This window comes from Narcine bancroftii, chromosome 1 (genome assembly GCF_036971445.1).
Source record: "Narcine bancroftii isolate sNarBan1 chromosome 1, sNarBan1.hap1, whole genome shotgun sequence".
Taxonomy (NCBI): Eukaryota; Metazoa; Chordata; class Chondrichthyes; order Torpediniformes; family Narcinidae; genus Narcine; species Narcine bancroftii.
In genome coordinates this window covers 144,364,934-144,386,024 of record NC_091469.1, presented here as the reverse complement: position 1 = coordinate 144,386,024, position 21,091 = coordinate 144,364,934, and the positions used below count along the sequence as shown (strand labels likewise).

Sequence of the window (21,091 nt, the reverse complement as noted above, 5' to 3'; positions counted from 1 at the left end):
ACACTTTCAGAGAGCAGGCATAAGCAGGGATGGCTGAATTTTAACTGAAATTTAAAAATAAATGAAGAAATGTAAAAATTAGTTGGAACAGTGGCAGATTTTTATATAACCGTGGAACCATTAATCTATGGCATGTACTAATATATGTCTTACATATTAAATATCATAATGAAACATATTTTAATAATTCTTAAAGCATGCAGCCTCCTCCACTGGGATGATCATTTCATAATTCTTTCATTAACTTTCAGTAAAAATTCCTATTAAGCAAATCAGTAATAGCTGAACCACAAAAGCATTTTCGCATTTGTTTATAATTGTTTTCAATTTACTGCGTCATTTTTCTCTGTTCATCTCCAGAATGATTTGCCTTCTGGTTCCATTAATGAGAATAGTGAATATACCTTATGTCAAATAACAAGCCGTAACTCTTCAGGTAAGCTGTTATTGTAAAATTTAAAGAATTATCTTTTTTCTGAGGCATCCTTTCAGGATTGAGGATGATTTACTTTCACTCCTATTTATGGGTTCTGAGGTGAAAAGGTAACTAGTGGGACAAGGTCAATGGATAGTTTGTGAAAAATAACAAACAGATAGCAGAGTCAATTGAACCCTTGAACCGACTCCAGCACTCTGTATAATCATAGCAGATCCGATCTTTGGTCTTGGCAATACTGGTCCCACTCTCTCCCCATAACCATTGGCTACTTTGTATTTTAAATGTTGTCAGTCTCCATCTTGAATATACTTGTACCTCCTTAGCTCTCAGGCAACACTAGATTCATGTCGTGAGTGAAGAAATTCTTGCTTTTCTGTCTGAAATGGTTAACCCCTTATTCTGAAATGTTGCTGTCTGGTTCTAGATAGCTCCACCAGGGGAAACATTATTCTCAGCATCTATTCTCAGTCTCCCTCGAAATCTTATGTTTCACAAAGGTCACCTCTCATTTCTTCTTAATGTAGGCTTGTCGTGACCACCTACTTACCTCAGTTGGGACCGGTGCCAGCCACCACTGATGACGTAAGCGATACCATGTGTGGGGGGTAATAGTGCAGATGCGTTGTGTATTAATTGTCAGTATACAGGTGTACAGGTGATGAATCTCAGATGCAGGAGGAGGAGAATGAGAATGTTAAGATCATCCATGTGACAGTGAGCCATTGAGAAGGTCAGAGTTTGGCTGGGTGGTGTTTGGGAGTTGAAGAATACACTGTTGTGTCTAGTGAAAAATAAAAGGAAGTTGGCGTTATGGTGTGGTGAAAGAAACAAGTGAGTATATTCTTGTTTGTAAGCTGTGGTAAATTAGTGCAATTACAGGCCTAACCTCCTCAGCCATTCTTCACCACCCCTTTAATTCAAAGAATCTTTCTCAGTACCAAATGCAAGCATTTTTTTTCTCAAATAGGGAGATGAAAACTGCATGTACTAGGCCAAGTCATTAATGCTGAGTGTAAATAATTGAAGACTCAGCATGGATCCCTGTGGCACCCCACTAGATACAAATTGCCTGTTCAAAAATAATTCATTCATGTTGACTGTTTGGTGTTAAATTAGCCACTTTCCTCTCACCATGCCGGTGGATAATGCCAACTCTGCAGTTCTATCCTGTGCAGTAAAATTTATGTGGCATCTGAACAGTCTGCTTTCAAGAAATCCAAGCACACTATCTATATCCTCCGTGTTTGTTTATTATCTACAAATTCGCTGACAATACCACGGTTGAGGATTGTATAAAGAATGGGTGAAGAGTCAGTATAAAGGAGGGAGATTGAAAACTTTGCTGAATGGTGCACCCATAACAACCTTATATTCACTGTGTCATCAAAACCAAGGAGCTGATTATTGACTTCAGGAAGAGAAAAGCGGAGGTGTACAATTTAGTGATCATTGGGGGATAGAAGTGGCGAGGGTGAGCAAATTAAAGATCTTGTTGTCTCTACCTTGGAGGATCTTTCCTGGACCCAATACAAATGGGTTGCACCTCAACTTCCTCAGGAATGGCATTGGAAACCTTGGCGACTCTCTACAGAAGTGTGGTGAAAAGTGTGCTGACTGTCTACGTCATGGTCTGGCATGGGGAAACCAATATCCCTGAGTGTAAAGCCCTGCAAAAGATAGTGAACACAACTCAGGACATCACAGGCATAAATTCCTCACCTACATCTACAGGGAATGCTGCTGTCAGAGAGCAGCAGCAATCATCAAGATCCATATCACCCAGCACATAATCTGTTCTCGCTACTACCATCAGGAAGGAGGTATTGGTGCCACAAGACTTGCACCACCAAGTTCGAGAACAGCTGCTACCCCTCCACCATCAGACTCCTCCACAACAAACTCATTTAAGGACTTTTACTTTTGCACTTCATTGATTTTTTTTTTCTTGCCGTGTACCTTAAGTACAGTTTTTTTTTTGCACTACCAATAAGTGGTAATTCTGCCTTGCCCATAGGAAAAAGAATCTCAGGGTTGTATGTGATGTCATATATGTACTCTGACAATAAATCTGAAAAATCATAAAATTTATTACATCTTCAGAAAACTCTAGTTAATTTTCAAATATATTCCAATTCATGAACGCTTATTAGTCTTCGACAGAACATGCAGAAGTCACCTTGTATCTGTTGGGATGAGAGAATATAACTTTATACGAACAAATGGAGCTTCTTGTACATCTCCCCAAAATCAAATCAGAAGAAAAATTTTCACTGATATATGAAAACAGATTTCCAGCCTTTCACTTAAAATGGTAACTGAAAAAGGGAATAATAAATGTGAAATGGAGTCACAACTGCCTGGAAATAGAGAGCAGTTGGACCACATCGTCACAGGTTTGGGCACTTGGCAGCTGTACAGAGTTAGAACCTAATTCTGATAAGTGTGAAGTGATATTTTCAGAGGTTAAACAAGGGGAAAAGATACCCAATGCATAGTTGAATCCCAGGGAATATTGAGGAACCGAGAGACATTGGTGTACAAGTCCTTGAAGGTGGCAGCACATGTTTTCAGGTTGGTAACAAAGACATGCAGAGCTATTCTTTCAAACCAGTGACATCTCTTAAGAACTGGACATTTCAGGAACTGATACTTCGATTTACAGAGAAAAGGGGACAACTAGAAAGAATGATGGCATCTGGGGGAAAAAAAAGAAAAAAATGTGAAACTGGGTCTAAGAAATTAAATTTTATTTTTTGTTTTTCTCTCATCTACAAGTTATTCGAGATAAAAGGAGCACAACAGTCTCCTTTCTCCCTGTTCTTTGAACAGCTGAGGTCAAACAAGAAAGGAAAAAGTGGAAACTTCAACTGTCATTTTCCAATCTTTTTCAGCTGCAGGAATGTGACAAATCGCTGTTGGAATTCCTTCGTGTTCGGAAAGGGTTAAATGAGTAACTCCGAGCCAGTTAGCCTACACCATGTGGATAGACAATTTCTGAAAAATATTCCAATGCAAGACCATCACTGTGGCTTGAGTAGATGGTCATTTTGCTGCTCCCAGTGATTGGCCTTGCCCAAAAAATTCAATGAGATTTAACATTGTTGATGTTGTCGAAATGGACTTCATCGGGGCTTTTGACAAATGTCCCAACTGGTTGACAAGTTAGAAAAGCAAATTGAGATCTAAGAGAAAGTAAGGAGTTGAATACCAAATGGTGGATGGATGACTGAAAGGCTGCTTCCAGTGATACCTGATTTTAGACTTGAATGGCACAAGCAAGAAGCTTACAGATATATGAAAATAGTTCGTATGGATTTGGATGTGAAATAAATCTGGATCATGTAACATTTGGAAAGGGGGGGAAAAAATCACTCGGATGACATGTACCAGAGCAGTGAAAATGGTTAAGGTTGTAAATTGGATTTGAAATTGGTTGAATGGGAGAAGTCAGAGAGTGGTAGTGATTATTATTTCTCAGACTGGAGGTCTGGGACGAGTGGTGTGTCTCAGGATCATTTATTTTATTCTTTATTTCCCCCGCCCACCCTCACCTTGCTGGGATCATTGTTGTCTATATCAATGATCTGGGTGATAATGTAGTAAATTGGATCAGCAAGTTCACTGATGACACAAAGATTGGTGACGTTGTGGACAGTGAGGAAGACTTTCAAAGCTTGCAGAGGAATCTGGACCAACTGGAAAAAATGGGCCAGAATGTGACAGATGGAATTTAATGCAGACAAGTGTGAGATATTGCATTTTGGAAGGACAAACCAAGGTCGGTTCTACACAGTAAATGGTAGAGCACTGAGGAGTGCTGAGGAGCAAAGGGTTCTGGGAATACAGATATATAATTCCCTGAAAGTGGTGTCACAAGTAGATAGGGTTGTTTGGCATCTTGGCCTTCAGAAATCAAAGTATTGAGTACAGGAGTTGGAATGTTATGGTAAGATTGTATAAGACATTGGTGAGGCCAAATTTGGAGTATTGTGTACAGTTCCGGTTACCTAACTACAGGAAGGATGTCAGTAAGATTGAAAAAGTGCAGAGAAGATTTACTAGGTCTTGCCTGGTCTTCAGGAGTTGAGTTACAGGGAAAGATTAAACAGGTTAGGACTTTACTCCTTGAAGCATAGAAGAATGAGGGGAGATTTAATGGAGGTTTACAAAATTATGAGGGGTATAGATAAATGCAAGTAGGCTCTTTCCACTTAGATTAGGAAAGATAAATAGAAGAGGACATGGCTTTAGGGTGAAAGAGGAAACATTAGGGGGAACTTCACTCAGAGAGTGCTGTGAGTGTGGAATGAGCTGCCATCTGACATAAATGCTGGCTCACTCAAGTTTTAAGAATAAATTGGATAGATACATGGATGGGAGGGGTCTGGCGGGTTATAGACTGGGTGCAGGTCAATGTGACTAGTGGAATGATATTTTGGCACAGACTAGAAGGGCCAAATGGCCTGTTTTCTGTACTGCAGTGTTCTATATTGGAAAGTTTAATAGATGAGACATTCACAATAGGAGCAGAGAGATCGTGAGAGAACTATGTGAAAAAAAAAGCTCACGGTTTGTACTTTTATGCACCTTTATTCACCACATTTGAAGGATGACTACATCAGAGAGGCAGTTATGGAAATAACAAGAATATAACTGGGACTGGAAAATCTTAACTAAGAGGAAGGATTACCCAGGCTTTGTTTTGCTTTTTGAGGTTGAGAAGGAACTCTTAAGGGGCTTAGAGTGGGTGTCAATAACCTATTTCCCTTAGCAGGCATAGATTTAAAATAATTGATTGAATGATTATAGGCAAGCAGAATTATCCTCAGCAAGAGGATCCTCTAACTGCCTCCTCTAACTGCCTAATCTAACTAAGAAGCAGAAATGTACACTGCATTTAAAATGTACTGAGATATTCACTTGGTGACCCATTTAACTATGAACCAAGAGCAGGAAAGAACAATTGCTCTTCCCTGATTGACGTTGATGCTGCAGGATGATATTTTTCTCCATCAATTTTTATGGGTCCAATAAAGTATACAAGTTCAAATTTAAAAAAAAAAGATTTTGCATTTTCAAATTGAATCTGATCACAATGGAAATGCAAAATCAAGTTTATTGTCATCTGATTACACAAGTACAACGCGATGAAACAGCGTGCTCCGGTCTTCGATGCAAAACATACGGACAAACAGTATATATGCAGGACAAGTATTTAATCTTTATAAATAAATATTGTTTCTTGAATATGAGAGACTCAAAAACTTGTTTATTTCATCATTATTGGAATGATAGGTTTAATCTTAGAGTTTGGCATCAATATAAAATATATTTGCCTTTATAACTAATATGCTGTACAGTGCATTTCAGGGTTTGTGATTTGTCTGCACACCAAGTTATCTTGGATATTTTCTTCTGTAAAATATCATTCCTGTCTCAATGCTACGATATCACTGGAATTTTGAAGATAGCTCTATTTTTCAATATTTGTTAGGAAGCGTCAATCAGTTATTGGCAAAAGACATAAGTGACTGCATAGTGAAGCTCTTACAGCAACTTCTGTTGCTCCAAACAATGCTGCCCTAGTTTTTCTCTTCACTGTAAATCAGTGTCTGGTATCTGACCTTGCATAGGCATGTCAAAAGGCAGAGGTTGACTTAGGATGAATATTTCTTAACAGATAAAGAAATGAGAGTCAAGACGCCAGAGAGTCTTAGCCATCAGTCATCTGGATACAACTCACTGTTATCAGCAGACGAATCGCCCAGAGCAAGGAGCATCAATTCATTAAGTCTGACAGAAGTCAGAAAGGTAAGTTAAATTGAAATAGATTTCCTTGTATCTTTTTACACCAGGCAGCATTCTGATGCATTTATTCTGGTTATTTATATCAAAAGTGGAATAATCTCCATAATGCAAGACATTGCCAGTTTGTAATCTTTTGTTCCACCTTATTTCACTCTCTCAGAAAAGGGTTAAATGGTTCAGGTACAAAATCTTTTATCCAGACATCTAAAATCTGGAAAGCTCCAAAATCCGGCAAGTGAGGAGAGAGATGGCAGCACGAGTCGGGCGGGCGGGGAGGGACTGGCAGCGCGAGTCGGGCGGGTGAGAGACTGGCCGCGTGAGTTGGTCCGGTGAGTGGGGGGAGGGGGGAGACGGCGGCGCGACTGGAAGGGGTGGGGGTAGATACGGCAGCACAATTCGGGTGTGCTTAAATCTGGCTTTCCAAAATCCGGAAAAATCTGAAATTCGGGACATGCTGTCCCCCAAGGATTCCAGAAAAAGGATCGTGTACCTGTCAGCCAATTGGAGATGATGGAGGAAAGAGGGCAGATGTGAGAGGATTTGCTATGAATGAGATGGGTATATGAGGCATGTGTAAAAACACTGGAAGTGAAACAAACAAATACATGTTGAAGTAGGCTAGAGATCAGGAAGGTGCATTGGCTTTTGGCTAACTTATTGTTTAAAGTCGTTCTGCTTTTTATTCAAGTAGGATTTAAAACAAAATATTGTCACATTGCTTATGGCACTATTCAGCAACCTTACTGAGCTGTTTGTCCATATCCTGGGCACTTATAACTGTCTCTGACAATTACACAGAACTTGGTGCCTCTACCCTTTGCACTTTAGACTAGATGAGGTTCCTCAAGCTGTCTATTCATTATTCATGGGGCTCTAGTTTTGCTGCACCCTGTTTTCCAAAATGAATGGAACAAGAGTTTTCAAAATTTTAATTTGAATTTTCCTGCCCACTTTTGCGAAGGCCTTGTAACCGGGGATAAGAATTGGTCAATAAACCAGGAAATATCAAGATTGTGACAATTGTGCCTTTCATGGAACCTTTGGATTATGATCACCTCAAAACAGAATGAATGGGATCTATTTTTTTTCTCAAGGCTGTCGCTGAAGTAATGCAAAAATTTAACCTCTGACTCATGAGAATTGCAAGCCTAAATGTATGAATGTCATTGCAACAAAATCCAAGAAGTAAATATGCACACCCATGTTTTGTGGGACCTATTGTATATCTAAAAACTGTCTTCAATCAGATGCAATAAACCATCCATTGTAACTCAATGAGACCAGAATTCATAATAAAAAATATTAGCATAGATGTATATTAAGGTTAGAAGATGTATACTTTTAAAATGACAATGATATTATCAAAACTTTCAAGGAAATAACTGCTCACACGTTTATAGTGCTGGAATTGTTTGACGATGACAAGATAATCTTGCAACTTATGAAATTGGAAACAAGCAGAACAGGAAAAGAAAAACAATGCTGGAGAAACAGCCCTTCTACTCTGTGCCGAAATATCATTCCGCTAGTCCCATCGACCTGCACCTAGTCAAACGTTGTATGTTGTATAGCAAAGATACATAACCAATGTTTCGGGCTTGAGCCCTTCATCAAGGTATGAAAAAATGTCGCAGGAGTTCCTACAAAATGGTAGGGGGGGAGAGGCAGGTGGAGGAGCATAGTCTCAAAGGCAGGAGATAATAGTGGGAAGCACACCAGCAAGTTGGGGGAGGAAAGAAGGTTTCCTGAATGGAAAGGGGTGGAGAGCTGGAGGAAAGAAGACGAAGGGAAGGAGAGTGGAGAGTAGGCTAGCCGAAACTGGAGAAGACTATGTTAATGCAATCTGAGTGCCCAGATGGAAAATTAGGTGTTGCTTCTCCAATGTATGGGTGATCTTGGTGGGACAGTACACGAGGCCATGGACAGACATCCCAGCGTGCAAGTGGGGTGCGGAATTGAAGTGGTTGCCCACCGACCGGGAGATGTCTGTCACTGATGCGGACCGAGCAGAAGTGCTCAGCGAAATGACCTCCAAGCCTGGGTCCAGTGTCTCCAAAGTAGAGATGGCACAATGGGAGCACAGGATGCAGTAGATAACTTCTGCGGATACACAAGTGAAATGTTGCTTTACTTGAAAAGATTCTTTGCCCTCCCTGCGGTCACAGGGAAGGGGCCACACTTGTGCCCACTCCCATGCAAGAAAAAAATCTATCAAGTTAATAGCATGCCTTGAGAGTGAAACAGTTAATGTTTCAGGTCAATGACTAGATTCTGGTAGAAGGTCATTGCTTGAAATGTTAACTCAATTTCTCTCCCTACAAACTCTACCCGATCCACTGAGTAATGGCACTTATTTTCTGATATAATTTCCAGTTGCCAGTAACTGCAGACAACACCATAACTCAGAATTGATTCTAGGTCGTGGAACAGCTATACTTGTGCCACAGAAATCAATAAAAGCTAGAGAATAAGCAAAAAATAATTTGAGCCTATTGGAATACCCAGCTTTATCTCCTGAAAGTTGTAATGCAAAGGCCAACATTCCAATCTGATGGAAAGAATGTGACTGCTGTGGAAGGCTCTATTAAACCACTTTGTTGAATTCTGGATACAACTTTTCAGGAAGCATGAAGCCTAGATTTAAGAATGAGTTTAGTGCCAAAGGGATTAAGTTAGGAGGCATTAAGATTTAATTAAAGTAGAACTGCTTCCTCTATTAATGACTTAAGAATCTGGATCATAATTTCAAAATTAAAATGGGAAAATAGGGACAATATTAGGTTGTACATGTTCATTCAGTCACAGATGAGCAACTATGTGAAGTAAAAGATCAGCAAGTCCAAATATCAAATTGAAAATTTGAGTTGATAGAATTTTAACTGGTTTAGATATTAATGCAAAAGAGACCATGAAGTAGATGCAAATCAGCCATGATCCAAGTGTAGTTCCTGATTTCTTTGAATGAAAGTTGTCCTTGTTCATACTGGGTAATATACACTTGCCCAATCCCCAGAAGGTTATGAAGAAAGCAAGTCATTTCTTTCAAAGGAATGGAGCTATCCTGAAGATTCCTGGTGATACTGTTATCTCCACAACCAGTCATGAACTTTTGAAATAAATGTTCTCTATTATTTAAGCCTCCTGTAATTTTTGGCATATTCCCATAAGTGGTTGTTAATCCCAAATTTTTTACTCATTGACAGATTAACTTTAAGGGACTGAGCAATGAATTTGTGTGCCTACGTTGTAGACAACAAAGATAACCTGTTTAGTCATTCTCTTACAAATTAATTCTTTTAGTAAAAAAAGCTTTATAAAATTAAGCAATCCAAGTGGAATGATCACTTTCAATGTTCAAATTCAGGACATGTTCAGTATGGCCATCACCTCAGTAATATAACAGATTACAAATGAAACTAATTTCACCGCTCTTTTCAAAACATCTTCCAGGCATAGATTTTCTTTTATTGGTTGAATAAACAAAGCTCTTTCAAAAAGTCTGATTGCCAAGTGCCCAGAGTATACCTTCTCAGAGCATAAATAGAATTAAATTGAATTGTTTTCTGTTTACATATCCCAAGATACAGTGAAACACTACTTTTTTGCGTGCTAATCCAGACAGGTCAATTCACAGTGACCTGTAACAAGAAAACATTGTAGGATTACAATACGTCAAATAGTTCAGGGCAGAAAAGTGCAAAAACGCAGCACAGGGTATAGAGAAAAATAGTTAAAAACCAAGCAAGGTGTTATCTTTTGTCATTTGAGATTCATTTAAGCAGCAGGAAAAAAACTGCCCTTGAATCTGGAAGTTCATGTTTCCAAATAAAGGAAGAAGAGAATATGATAAGGGTGGGATGGGAACGGCCTTCCTGTGACAGTGGGAGGTATAGATGGAGTCGATGGAGGGAAGGTTGGTTTTTACGATGGCCTGTGTCGTGATAACACTGCAGTTTTTTGTAGTCTTGGGCTGTGTTTCACCTGGACAGGATACATTCTGGCACATCTGTAAAAATTGGTAAGAGACCTTGGCGGCATGCTGAATTTCATCTGGCCTCTGAGAACGTAGCCTTTGGTGTGGTTTCTTGATTGAAATATTGATTGATGTGGTAGGACTGGGACAGGATGTCGCTGATGTTTACTCCAAATAACTTGAAATTAAGATGTATCATAAGATTGGGTACAGAATCATAGCACCTGTACTTCAATAGTGGGCTATGGTTTTTAAAAAAAAAAAATTAGACATGATTTCCAGTTCCACTACACAGCTCTAGACTCATGAAAGAATTTGCCATCTATCTTCAGTCTGGCCTACCTGCAACTTCAGATTCAATAATATGGTAAACTCCTAAATGTCTTCTGAACTAGCCTGGTGACTAACTTAATTAATGGGCAATTAAGGCAGGACAATATTTTGTTACGAGCCACGCGTAATGAGCTCCAATAGACAATGAATCAGACAATGTTTAATTTTAAAACACTAATTTTATTTCTTTCTCTTAAACTACCCTTAACACTAGATCTATAACTATGTGTAGGTGTCTTGTGTGTGATATACCCAAACCATTACAGTCCAGGCCAAAATCTAGAAAGTTACTTCAAAGTTCAGTCTTTCAAAGCATAGGCCTTTGAAAGTTGATGCCCAGAATTAATGTTGAACTGATGGGGACGACTGGAGTTGTCGTTGCTACAGACTCATGAATTCTCCTTGCGTTGCCTTTGAAGAAATGTCCATCCACACAAGCTGTGGTCACAACACTCCTGGTCCTTTTGTAGGCGAGACTCAAACTGGGTGACCTCCACAAAGCTTCCAAGATCCTGGCACCGGTCTCTCCAAGTAACTTCACTGTTAGTCACACTTAAAATGAAGCCGTCTCTCCAAGTGACCTCTGCTGTTAGTCACAATCAAAATGAAGCACTTTGCTTCCCAAAAAAAACCCTCCTGGCGCAGGTCAATCCACCGAGAAGGCCCAGTCGTTCACAGAGAGCATCCTTTGCTCTGAGCTCCACAAAAATGTCTGGCTACAAGAGCTGCTTCAAAAAGCTGTTTTCTCTCCAGCTGCCAGAATGGTTCTCCCCTTCAAAATCACAGTGTGTTTGCAAATGTATTGAATTCTGGAACAGACTGTGACAAGCCTTCCCTCAGTTCTTCCAATGTATCAAATTATCGCTGGGCTGTGACTTGGGTTTTGCTTGTGTGACCATTCAGTCCCTCCTGTCTACTATCCCTTTTACTAACATGGGAGCTCATAATATTCCCATCAACATTCACATTTAAACAATTACAAACAGGACCTAAAATACTGCCTTAACAAATAATCATCAAATTTAATGATCAAGATTTTGTCTGAAGACGAAAGAAAGTGAGCAGCCTAGCGAATAATTATGCATCACCAACTGATAATTGCCTGGATTGTTCTTCAGTTGCTGCACTCAGCTAATAGAGCACTGTTGAAAAACTAACTGCAACCATTGATTTTGAGATATAAATTTTGAATATCTTTTGACCCATGATCTTATTGCATGGAAGAGCAGGTTCAAAGGACGAAGTGACCTACTCCTGCTTCTAATTTGTGTGTCATCACAGAATGTCAATGGAAAACAAGTTCCATGGTTAAAATCTAACTTTGTTTTTTGGAAACACAGAGAAAAACAATGTGTGAGCACACATTAAGTCAGAAAATGTGCTTTTATTAGAGGATTTGAAATCATGTAGTGTTTAAAATAATGTGGAATTGTTATCATGAAAAACTAGCACTAGGTGTACACAGCCCAATTAAGTTGTGGTGGAGAACCTGGAGCAAAAGATCAAAGTGTTCAAAAGGTGAAGAAGGCAGGTCAAAGAAAGATTATCAGATCTCCCATGCTAACATTACCTTCAGAAAGGTGGTGGTTATGCTGTCCGACAAGACAGATGGATTTTGGTTTGGTGCAGGACACAGAATCCAAATTAACTTTGGGGATACAAAGTGAAGTGGGGTGGATGGGTTAAAAAAACTAGCTATATCTAGCATTCGGCCATTTTCATGAATTATTGAACTGGGGCAGCATTGTGCCACACCAAGTAGACTCTCACAGCACCAGAAACCCAGGTTCAGTCGTGACCTCAGCTGCTATCTGTGAATTTTGTATGTTCTCCCTGTCACCGCTTCAGCTTCCCCTTGGACCCTCTGCTTTCTTTCTGCTTCCCAAGGGCATGAAAGTTGGTTGGTTGCTTAATTGGTTTCTGTAAATTGCCCCTGGTGTTTAGATGGGTCGAAACTGGGTTGTGGAGAATAAAATGGGATTAGTGCAAGATATGTGTAAATGGTTGATGGTCAACACGAACTTCGGCTGTCGGTCTTGTTTCCATGCTTGCCTCTGATTCTTTGACCAGAGAAAATAAATTACAACTGTTCTGGAATCTTTAACTCCATAGTTGCGGACAAATAATTGGAACAGTGCAACAGGAATCAGACCGTTTTGGATAAGGCACATCACACAGGTGGAGGAAGCAATCTGGCATTCAAGGGCAGAACTAGCAGTGTTTAAAAAAACAAAACAAAGATTAATCATGAAAAAAAGAGTAGTGTGGCGCATGGTGCAACAGGTAGTGCTGCTACCTTAGAGCTTCAGCAACACAGGTTCGATCCTGGCCTCAATTCCGGTCAGTGTAGAGGTTGACTGCTGTTACCATGAAGGTATCCACCAACTGTTCTAGTTTCCTTCCACATCCCAAAGGTTACTTGGCTACTGTAAGTTACCTCTTGTTTTGGTGGGGCTGGTTACTGGAGTGCAAGCGAAGTGACCGAGATTTGCTCTGAGAGGCAGCATAGACAAATGGAATAAGGAAAAAAAATATTCTCCTTAAAACTGCTTCTCTGCAATAATGAGCTTGTTACAATTTAGAAAATACCGTGCTTGTTTCCACTTGCTCCTGATCAACTGCACTTATTTATTTCCACCTTTACTCCATCTTGATCCATCTGGTCTAATACTTCTGTGATGTTTCTGAAAGCTTGACAGTTTTGTTGCATGGCTCCAACCAACTTTTATTTCCCATGGATTTACAATTGCTCAACTGCATAACTCTCCATTCCATGCCAGGATGGTCTGAAGGCCCTTTGCTTCTTTTATAAACAGGCCCAATTAGTCCCCTCCCAGTAACACACTCAATTTCTTGGGTGAAATTGTTCTCACATGAAAAACTTTTTCAACTACACTTAGAGAAACTAAGAACTTGCACAGGCCCAAGCTGCATTTAAATTTTTAGAACTGAGAACACTACAGCACAGTACAGGCTCTTCGGCCCTCTATGCTGTGCCAACCTATATATTCTAAACAAAATAAAAAAAACAAAACCCTTTCTGCCTTCCAAACCTCTATTTTGCATTCATCCATGTGCCTCTTAAATGCCCTTAATGTTTCAGCCTCCATCACCACCCCTGGCAAGGCATTCCAGGCACACTTCATACTTGTCCAAGTTCCATTTGTCAATCCTTAGGCCCTTGCCCAATTTGTCTACGTCCTGTTGTAATCGTAGTTAACCTTCTTCACTGTCCGCTATACCAGCAATTTTGGTGTCATCCATAAGCCTTTCAAACATGCAAGCTACACTGTCATCCACGTTGTTAATGTAGATGACAAAAAAAACAATGGATCCAACATGGAGCCCTGCAACTAGCCTCCAATCTGAATTGCAATCCTCTACTATTGCCCTATGATTCAAGCCAATTTTTTAATCCACTTGGCTGTCTCACCCTGGAAGCCATGCCATATGAGCTTATGGACTAGCCTACTGTGCAGGACTTTGTTGAAGGTCTTGCTAAAGTCTATGCAGACAGTGGCTATTGTTGTCCATGCAGACAAAGACTGGCCATTTTGTTTTATCTGCAGGCTATACTTTTATTTGGAAATGCTGATGCTTTCTTACGAGGACTATGGGGTACTTACAAAAGTAATTCCTCATATATTTCCTATTTTTCATACTCTGTTGGAGATGGAAAGCTGATTTTATCTGCAGATATTAATAAAATTGCACAAGCTGGTCTTTTCTGCATGTTTTGTGTAGGAATTGGCTGTTTAAAGTTATGTCTTGCATTTACAGTCAGAGAAGATGAAATATAAAGTGGAAAGGATAAACAAAATGTAAGTATTTCTTTTACATTTGGGTTCCAAGTAGCTGCACATTTTTTAAATTGATACGATAATGAGAAAAATCACAAGATTGTAATCATTCATCATATTTTCCTATTAGTAAATCGTGATTGTATTTCAAAACTGCAAATCCAACCAAGATATCTTTTGGTTTGTTCTGAGGCCTTTTGCAGATTCATACAGTTTCATTCTTTACATTAGTGCCTGTTTCGCGCTACCATTGAGAGCCCTTATTCCTCATAACACAATTCCAGATGATCGCAGGTATGCGCAATATCCCTGGTTCTTGAAGGGGGAGGGACGGGGAAAACAAACCACTCTAACTTGTATGGTTGTGCACTATGAATGTGGTGGGATCTCTCGACCTCTGCTGCTGCATCTGTAGCAATGAGCTACGGTCTCATTGCTGCTTACTCGATGTAGGATGACCTACTGAGGCAATTGGAAGAGGCTGCCTGTGAGAGTGGGGATGAGAAATGCAGTCACTTAGGTTGAAACCTCCTTCACATCAATTAACCCAATAACAACTCATAGCCCTCAATTTGTCTTCATCCTTGCGACTACATAAGAGTTTTAAATGTTCCTATTGTACCAGCCTCCACCACCACCCCCTGCAAACCATTCCAGGCACCCGCCATGAGGCAATGTTACAGCTCTAAAGCTCTGATAAGACCATACAGAGTATTATGTTTGTGTCAGGCAGACTCATTGTGGGAAGGATATGGAAGCTTTAAAGAGGGTGCAGAGGAAATTTACCAGGATATTGCCTGGATTGGAGAGCATGACATACGAAGAAAGGCTGGCCTATCAATGCATGCCAGATTCCCACCACTCTCTGTGGGGGAGAAAAAACTTCTGATGTCTCCCCTGAATTTTCCTCTTCTCACCTTCAACAACTGGTATTGGCCATTGGTGACCTGGGAAAAAGGAACTGGCTGTCCATCCTATCTATGCAGCTCATAATTTTGTACATGTCTATTAAGTTGCATCTTTTCCTTTGTCATTCTAAAGAGAAAAGTCTGAGGTTGGTGAGCCTTTCTTCATAAGATAAGTTTCCCAATCAAGGCAATATCCTGGTAAATTTCCTTTGCACCCTCTCTAAAGCCTCCATATCTTTCCTATAATGAGGCTATCAGAACTGAACACAATACTCTGTGTGGTCTAACCAGAGTTTTAGAGAGTTGTAACATTGCCTTGTGTCTCTTGCACTCAATTACTGACTAATAAAAGCTAGCATACCATATGCCTTCTTAATCACCCTATCAATGTGCACTGCATCCTTAAGGGAATCTATGGACTTGGACCTCCATTCTGCTCAAAATTCTGCACTAACCAGGTATTCGTTCTTCAGGTTTAACATTCCAAAGGGCATCACTTCACACTTTTCTGGTTTGAACTCCATCTTTCACTTCTTCACACAACTCTGCTCCTTGTCTCTGTCCTGTGTGACCTATGACAACCTTCTACACTATCCACAATACTTCCAAGCGGCAAACTTACTGACCCATGCCATCACTTCATCATCCAAGTATTTTATAAAAATTTCAAAGAGCAGGGTCCAAGATCAGATCCCTGCAGAACACCCACCAGTCACCAGCATCCAGGCAGAATGCTTTCCATCTGCATCCACCTTCTATGGGCAAGCCAATTCTGAATTTAAGCAACCAAGTTTCCATGGATCCAATGTCTCATGATTTTCTGGATGAGCCTACCTTGGAGAAACTTGTCAAACGCCTTACTAAAATCCATGTACAATACATGCACCACCTTACCTTCAATGTCTTGTCTCACCACCTTGAAAAACGCACAAAGCCATGCTGACGATCCATCACGCTTGGTGTGAGTACAACAGTACTCCTAAGCGTAAAGCCCTCAAAAGATAGGGGCACAGCCCAGAATATCACAGGAAAACCCCTTCCCACCATCGAGAACATCTATGGGGAATGTTGCTATTGGAGAGCAGCAGCAATCGTCAGGGATCCACACCTTGGTGCTACCTTTAGGAAAGAGGAGCCACAAGACTCTCACCACCAGGTTCAGTAATGGCTACTACTCCCTCCACCATCAGACTCCTCAACAACAAACTCAATCAGGGACTCATTTAAGGATTCTTTTGAACTTTATTGTTTTGGGGTCTTTTTCTCCACTCTGTTTAGCACAGTCAATTGTTTACATTTGTTTATGTGCGTACATTGTGTACAGGTTTTTTTTCTGTACTACCAATAAGTGCTAATTCTGCCTGGCCCACAGGCAAAAGAATCTCAGGGTTGTATGTGATATCATGTATGAACTCTGAAAATAGATCTATACTCCTAATAAAATGTCCCTTCTCCAAATACTCATTAATCCTGACCCTGAGAATCCTCTCCAATCGCTGCACCACTGATGTCACGTGCACTGATTTATAATTCTCAGGATTCTCCCTATTCCTTTTCTTGAACATAGGAATTACATTTGCATTCATCCTTTACTTTTTCCACGAATCTGCTGCCTCTAGCTCTTTTAAAAATATTGTTCTAATCAGATTTTATTTGTTGAAGTAGGTGGTGGAAGATTTGCCTTCACCACTTTGTTCCTCCTTTCTGCAAGATTCTCATCATACTTGCCTATATTGTTAGTACATTATGGTTTTTCTGGAATTCACTATTATTTTCTTTTCATCCTTTTGCCAATGGACCAGATTTTGTGTCTCCATCAAAAAAGAAACAATCATTTTGATCAATGTGTTATCGCAGATTTGAAAACCTCTTCCAAATGGTCTCAGAATTATTTGGTTCATTTCTGTTTTAATCTCTGAATTTCTTGTTCCTTTGGTGGATGTTATTTAACTGTTAGTCTAATATTGATCGTATTGTCCCTGGTTAATCCCCACTGAAGTGACTGCAATGTGTGGTAATAAAGCAACCATTAAACATCAGTTATAACTTGCTTTTAAAAGGCTGAAACATCCCAAGGCAGGACAAAAATACATTATTGGATAAATGAATATCACTCTCTTATTGTAGTGAAATCCCTAGTATCCAGCACCTATGGGGTTTGGTATATGCCGGATAAACAAGTTTTCCAGTTGCTTGAGACTCACTCTTACAATGCCTAAGTAATACACCTGCAATCAGAATAAACAGTTTAAAAGTCAAAAATACTAAACTGCACTTACAATGAACAAACTTCACTTGCATGAATATATAAACCTGAAAACATTTTACTTTATTTTCAGTCACATTCTTTGAAAACATTAACCATCGGTACATCTGTAGGTTCCTCTCCCTTCATGGAGCCGCCCAAAAGACGAACACTAACATAGATAATTACCCTGTTCCCTTCAAGTTTACAGATAAACACTTAATAACATACTAATAAATAGAGACACTTAATAAGCAAGAAGAAGGAGACACTTTAAGAAAGTCGCTCCCAAGAGCGAGTCAACGCCGCTTTATCCTGGTCTACGCCACTTTATTCAAACACAACTTTATGTAAACGTTATTCAAACAGCTGCTAAGATCAAACCATGATCATGGCACTTCACTGGCTGAATATTTGCTCCCAGGTTATGTGAACATTTACTTTTACAATTTTAAATTAGTATTTACATTTTTGTTCTTATTAAAAAAAAATTAAATTATTTTGCCAGTTGCAAGAATTCTGGATCACGGGGATTATCAACTCTGATTATCTGAAATAGGATCATCGAAAATCCTCAGTTATTTGAAATTTTTTGTACCCGGATATGATGTCTGTTCAGCTCTGAATTTTTTTTAAATAATTGAGGATTTCAGAAAAATCAAAAATCCTCATTTATCTGAAAAATTTTGAAGCTGAAATGACGCCATTCCTCCTCTGAAAACTTCAGATTAATGAGGATAACCGAAACAATCAGAAATGCTTCGTAATCCGAATTTTTTTTCGGAGCTGAACTGACATCACAGTTTGAAAAAAAAAAAAATTGAAATTTTAGAAAAACCTTTGAGTAGAATTTCAAGTTTTTGGTATTGGATTTATCTTATTTTGTTCAGGTTGTGTTTTTTTTTGTTGAGAATTAAACATTATTTCATGCTTATAAAACCTTCCCTTTTTAAGGCCCAGTCATGACCATTTTGGATAATCGGAATGGTACTGTATTTTGTGTATAGAGCACGGAAACAGGACCTCTGGCCGAGCATCCATGCCAGACAATGTGTTCTCCTGCTTTAGTTCCCACATCAGGCTCTTAACCTTCCAATCCCCTTCTATCCATGTAGTTATTCAAGTGTTTCTTAAACAAAATGAATATACCTCCCTCTCCACTTTGGCAGCTCATTCCATATGCCTAGCACCTTCTGAGTGAAAATCTGTTCCCTCACATCCCTTCCAAATCCCACCACCCCTCATGTTTCTGAGCATTTTTACAGCAATTAAAGCACCATCTGATCATAGCCATCGAGTAGCACAGATTTCTGCACTAACCGAGTTCACATAGCAGTGGATCATCACAGTGACAGCAACCCAGAATTGAATCTGGCACTGTCAGTAAGGAGTTTTCATGTTCTTCCTGCGTCTGTGTGGGTTTCCTTTGTGTGCTCCTGTTTCCTCCTGCCTTCCAAAAACATATGGGGTGAATGATGAGTTAATTGCTATTCCTGGGCAGCATGGTCTCATGGGCCTGAAGGATCTATTACCGTGCTGTATGTCTAAATGTTAACTTTTACATGTTGTTACAGAGTTCTGTGTTGTGTATTGGCCATGTGTTGTGTGGTTTTATCTTAAAAAGTGACAGTTTGCCTTTGGGAGCCAAGGTGAAGGTGGACTGCTGAGAGTGAAAGAAGGACTGGGCATGTGCAGATGATCTAGAAATTTCTGGACTTGGAAGACAAACCACCACTGGGGTGTGGCTGTGAAGTGGAAGGAGGCCCAAGCATGAGTCATTGTCTGGGTGGCAGTTTAGAATGTTGGACATTTTAAAAGGGATGAATATTCTGAAGGCAGCCAGAAGGATCCAGACCAAGCCATGGTTCCTCTCTGCAAGCAACACAAGAAGACAACTTCAAATTTTGTGCTCTCTCTCTCTAAGATCTTTTGGCTTCAGTTTACCAAACAAACTGAATTTTGTTTATTATTTTTGCTTCGGTTAAGATCGAAGTTTTGTGTGTTTTGTGTCTAAGTTTTTCTGTGGGCTGGTGGATTACGTATGTTATATTTAGGCTGTGGAATTTATTAGTTTTACACTGTTATAGAAATTTGCATAGTAACCAGTGGGGATTGTTATAAAAGGGGGGATTTTGAATTAAAGTTTGAAGGTAATTTTTTTGTTTAATAAAGTAATTGTTCATCTTTACCCCTGTGTGATCTGCCTTCTTTGTGATTGCTGATTTGATCTTGTAAAAATAACAAACTGGCTACACCATAACACCATTTACCAAGATTATAAACCTTGAATAAGGCTGTTGCAATATTGGGCTACTCGCTTTCAAACACCTGATTAATAAGCACTCAGAGAAATGAAGCAATCCCCCAATTTTCGTCCGGTCTCCCGATGTAGAGGAAGCCGCAGAGGAAACACCAGACACTGTAAATGGCCCCTCGTCTCTCAGGTAGTGAGGGAAGAGGTGCAAATGTAGCATTTTTTATGATCAGGAGGATAAGTGCTGGGGTGGGGTGATGGTGGAAAGTGGGAAAGGCCAAGTGAGTTGTGGAGAGACCTCCCATTTGTCTACTGAATTGTGTGGACGAAGCAGTGAATAAGTCCATTTCGAAGGGGAAAGAATGCTCAAGAAGTAACTAGCTGCATAAATGATGTACCATTTATGAAACATCTGGCACTTTACAAGATAGGCTTGTTTGAAAAAAATAAAGGGCAGACTTATTTAAATTACCTTTAAGAAAACACCATGTTTAGGATTTGATGTGACCTAGGAAATATTTTGAAAAATAATCATTTGTAGCATTATGTTTCAATCAAGTTGCGAGAGCAATATAATTTGTTTGGATCATAATTCTAAGACATGCAAAAGCTCAAAACCAAGTGAGAAATAATATTAGCTTTTCTTCATTATTTCTTCCCCAGGATTGAAGAAACTTCAGAACTGCTGAGGTCTTCAGAAAGTTCGACTGACACGGATAATAGAGGCCCCTTGTAGATTCTGAAGTAAAATTCCATGGATAATGAAAATTGAACAGAAACATGGAAGATGTTGGAAAATACAGCCATTCAGGGTTCAAGTATAATCTGTCCAGAAAAATATGGAATTAATGTTTCATGACCTCTGATCAATACAGCAGATTGCTTAATTGCAGTGGTTCAGAGTTTATATGTACCACTTCATAGAAATAATTGGGTTTTTTTTTTTGCAGATATTTAATTGAAAGTTTAACTTATTTGCCAATACTAAAATGTTCCATTGTGAAGTTGTATAATATAGAAAGCTACAATAATACATGTCAATTAAAATATTTCATCTGAAGATATTTTGGTTTCAGTTTTTAAATATAATTTGTTATCAACTTGGGTTTATTTATTATAGAGTTCCAAGGAATGGCCAATACTTGCATTGCAACAGAGGTTGTATTTTGATAGTGGAATTAGAATATACTTTTTGTGCCTGATGTTTGCCACATAATTTTTTTGTTAACATTTTGTTATTGTGTTATCTTACTTTATTCAGATCTAATCTTCTTTTATTTTATTTGGATCTAATCTTGTGGCAACAGCCAAGAAGAACACAAATTAAATGA

The 21,091-nt window shown here is 39.3% G+C and overlaps 1 protein-coding gene across 5 annotated transcripts in view; it reads left to right on the top strand.

The window, feature by feature from the left end:
* cep44 (centrosomal protein 44) overlaps positions 1 to 20,820 on the top strand; it is an 81,410-nt gene extending 60,590 nt beyond the window's left edge. For 2 of the 5 annotated variants that reach the window (XM_069941033.1, XM_069941012.1), the window contains exons 9-12: positions 361 to 436; positions 6,120 to 6,250; positions 14,334 to 14,374; positions 20,424 to 20,820. In XM_069941033.1, the coding sequence (XP_069797134.1) occupies positions 361 to 436; positions 6,120 to 6,250; positions 14,334 to 14,374; positions 20,424 to 20,496 (321 nt within the window). In that variant the 3' untranslated portion in view covers positions 20,497 to 20,820. Of the gene's footprint in view, positions 1 to 360; positions 437 to 6,119; positions 6,251 to 14,333; positions 14,375 to 19,130; positions 19,695 to 20,423 lie in introns of those variants that run through there. The other 3 variants (XM_069941022.1, XM_069941042.1, XM_069941049.1) reach the window with 3 other exon arrangements.
* Positions 20,821 to 21,091: the final 271 nt, after the last annotated feature.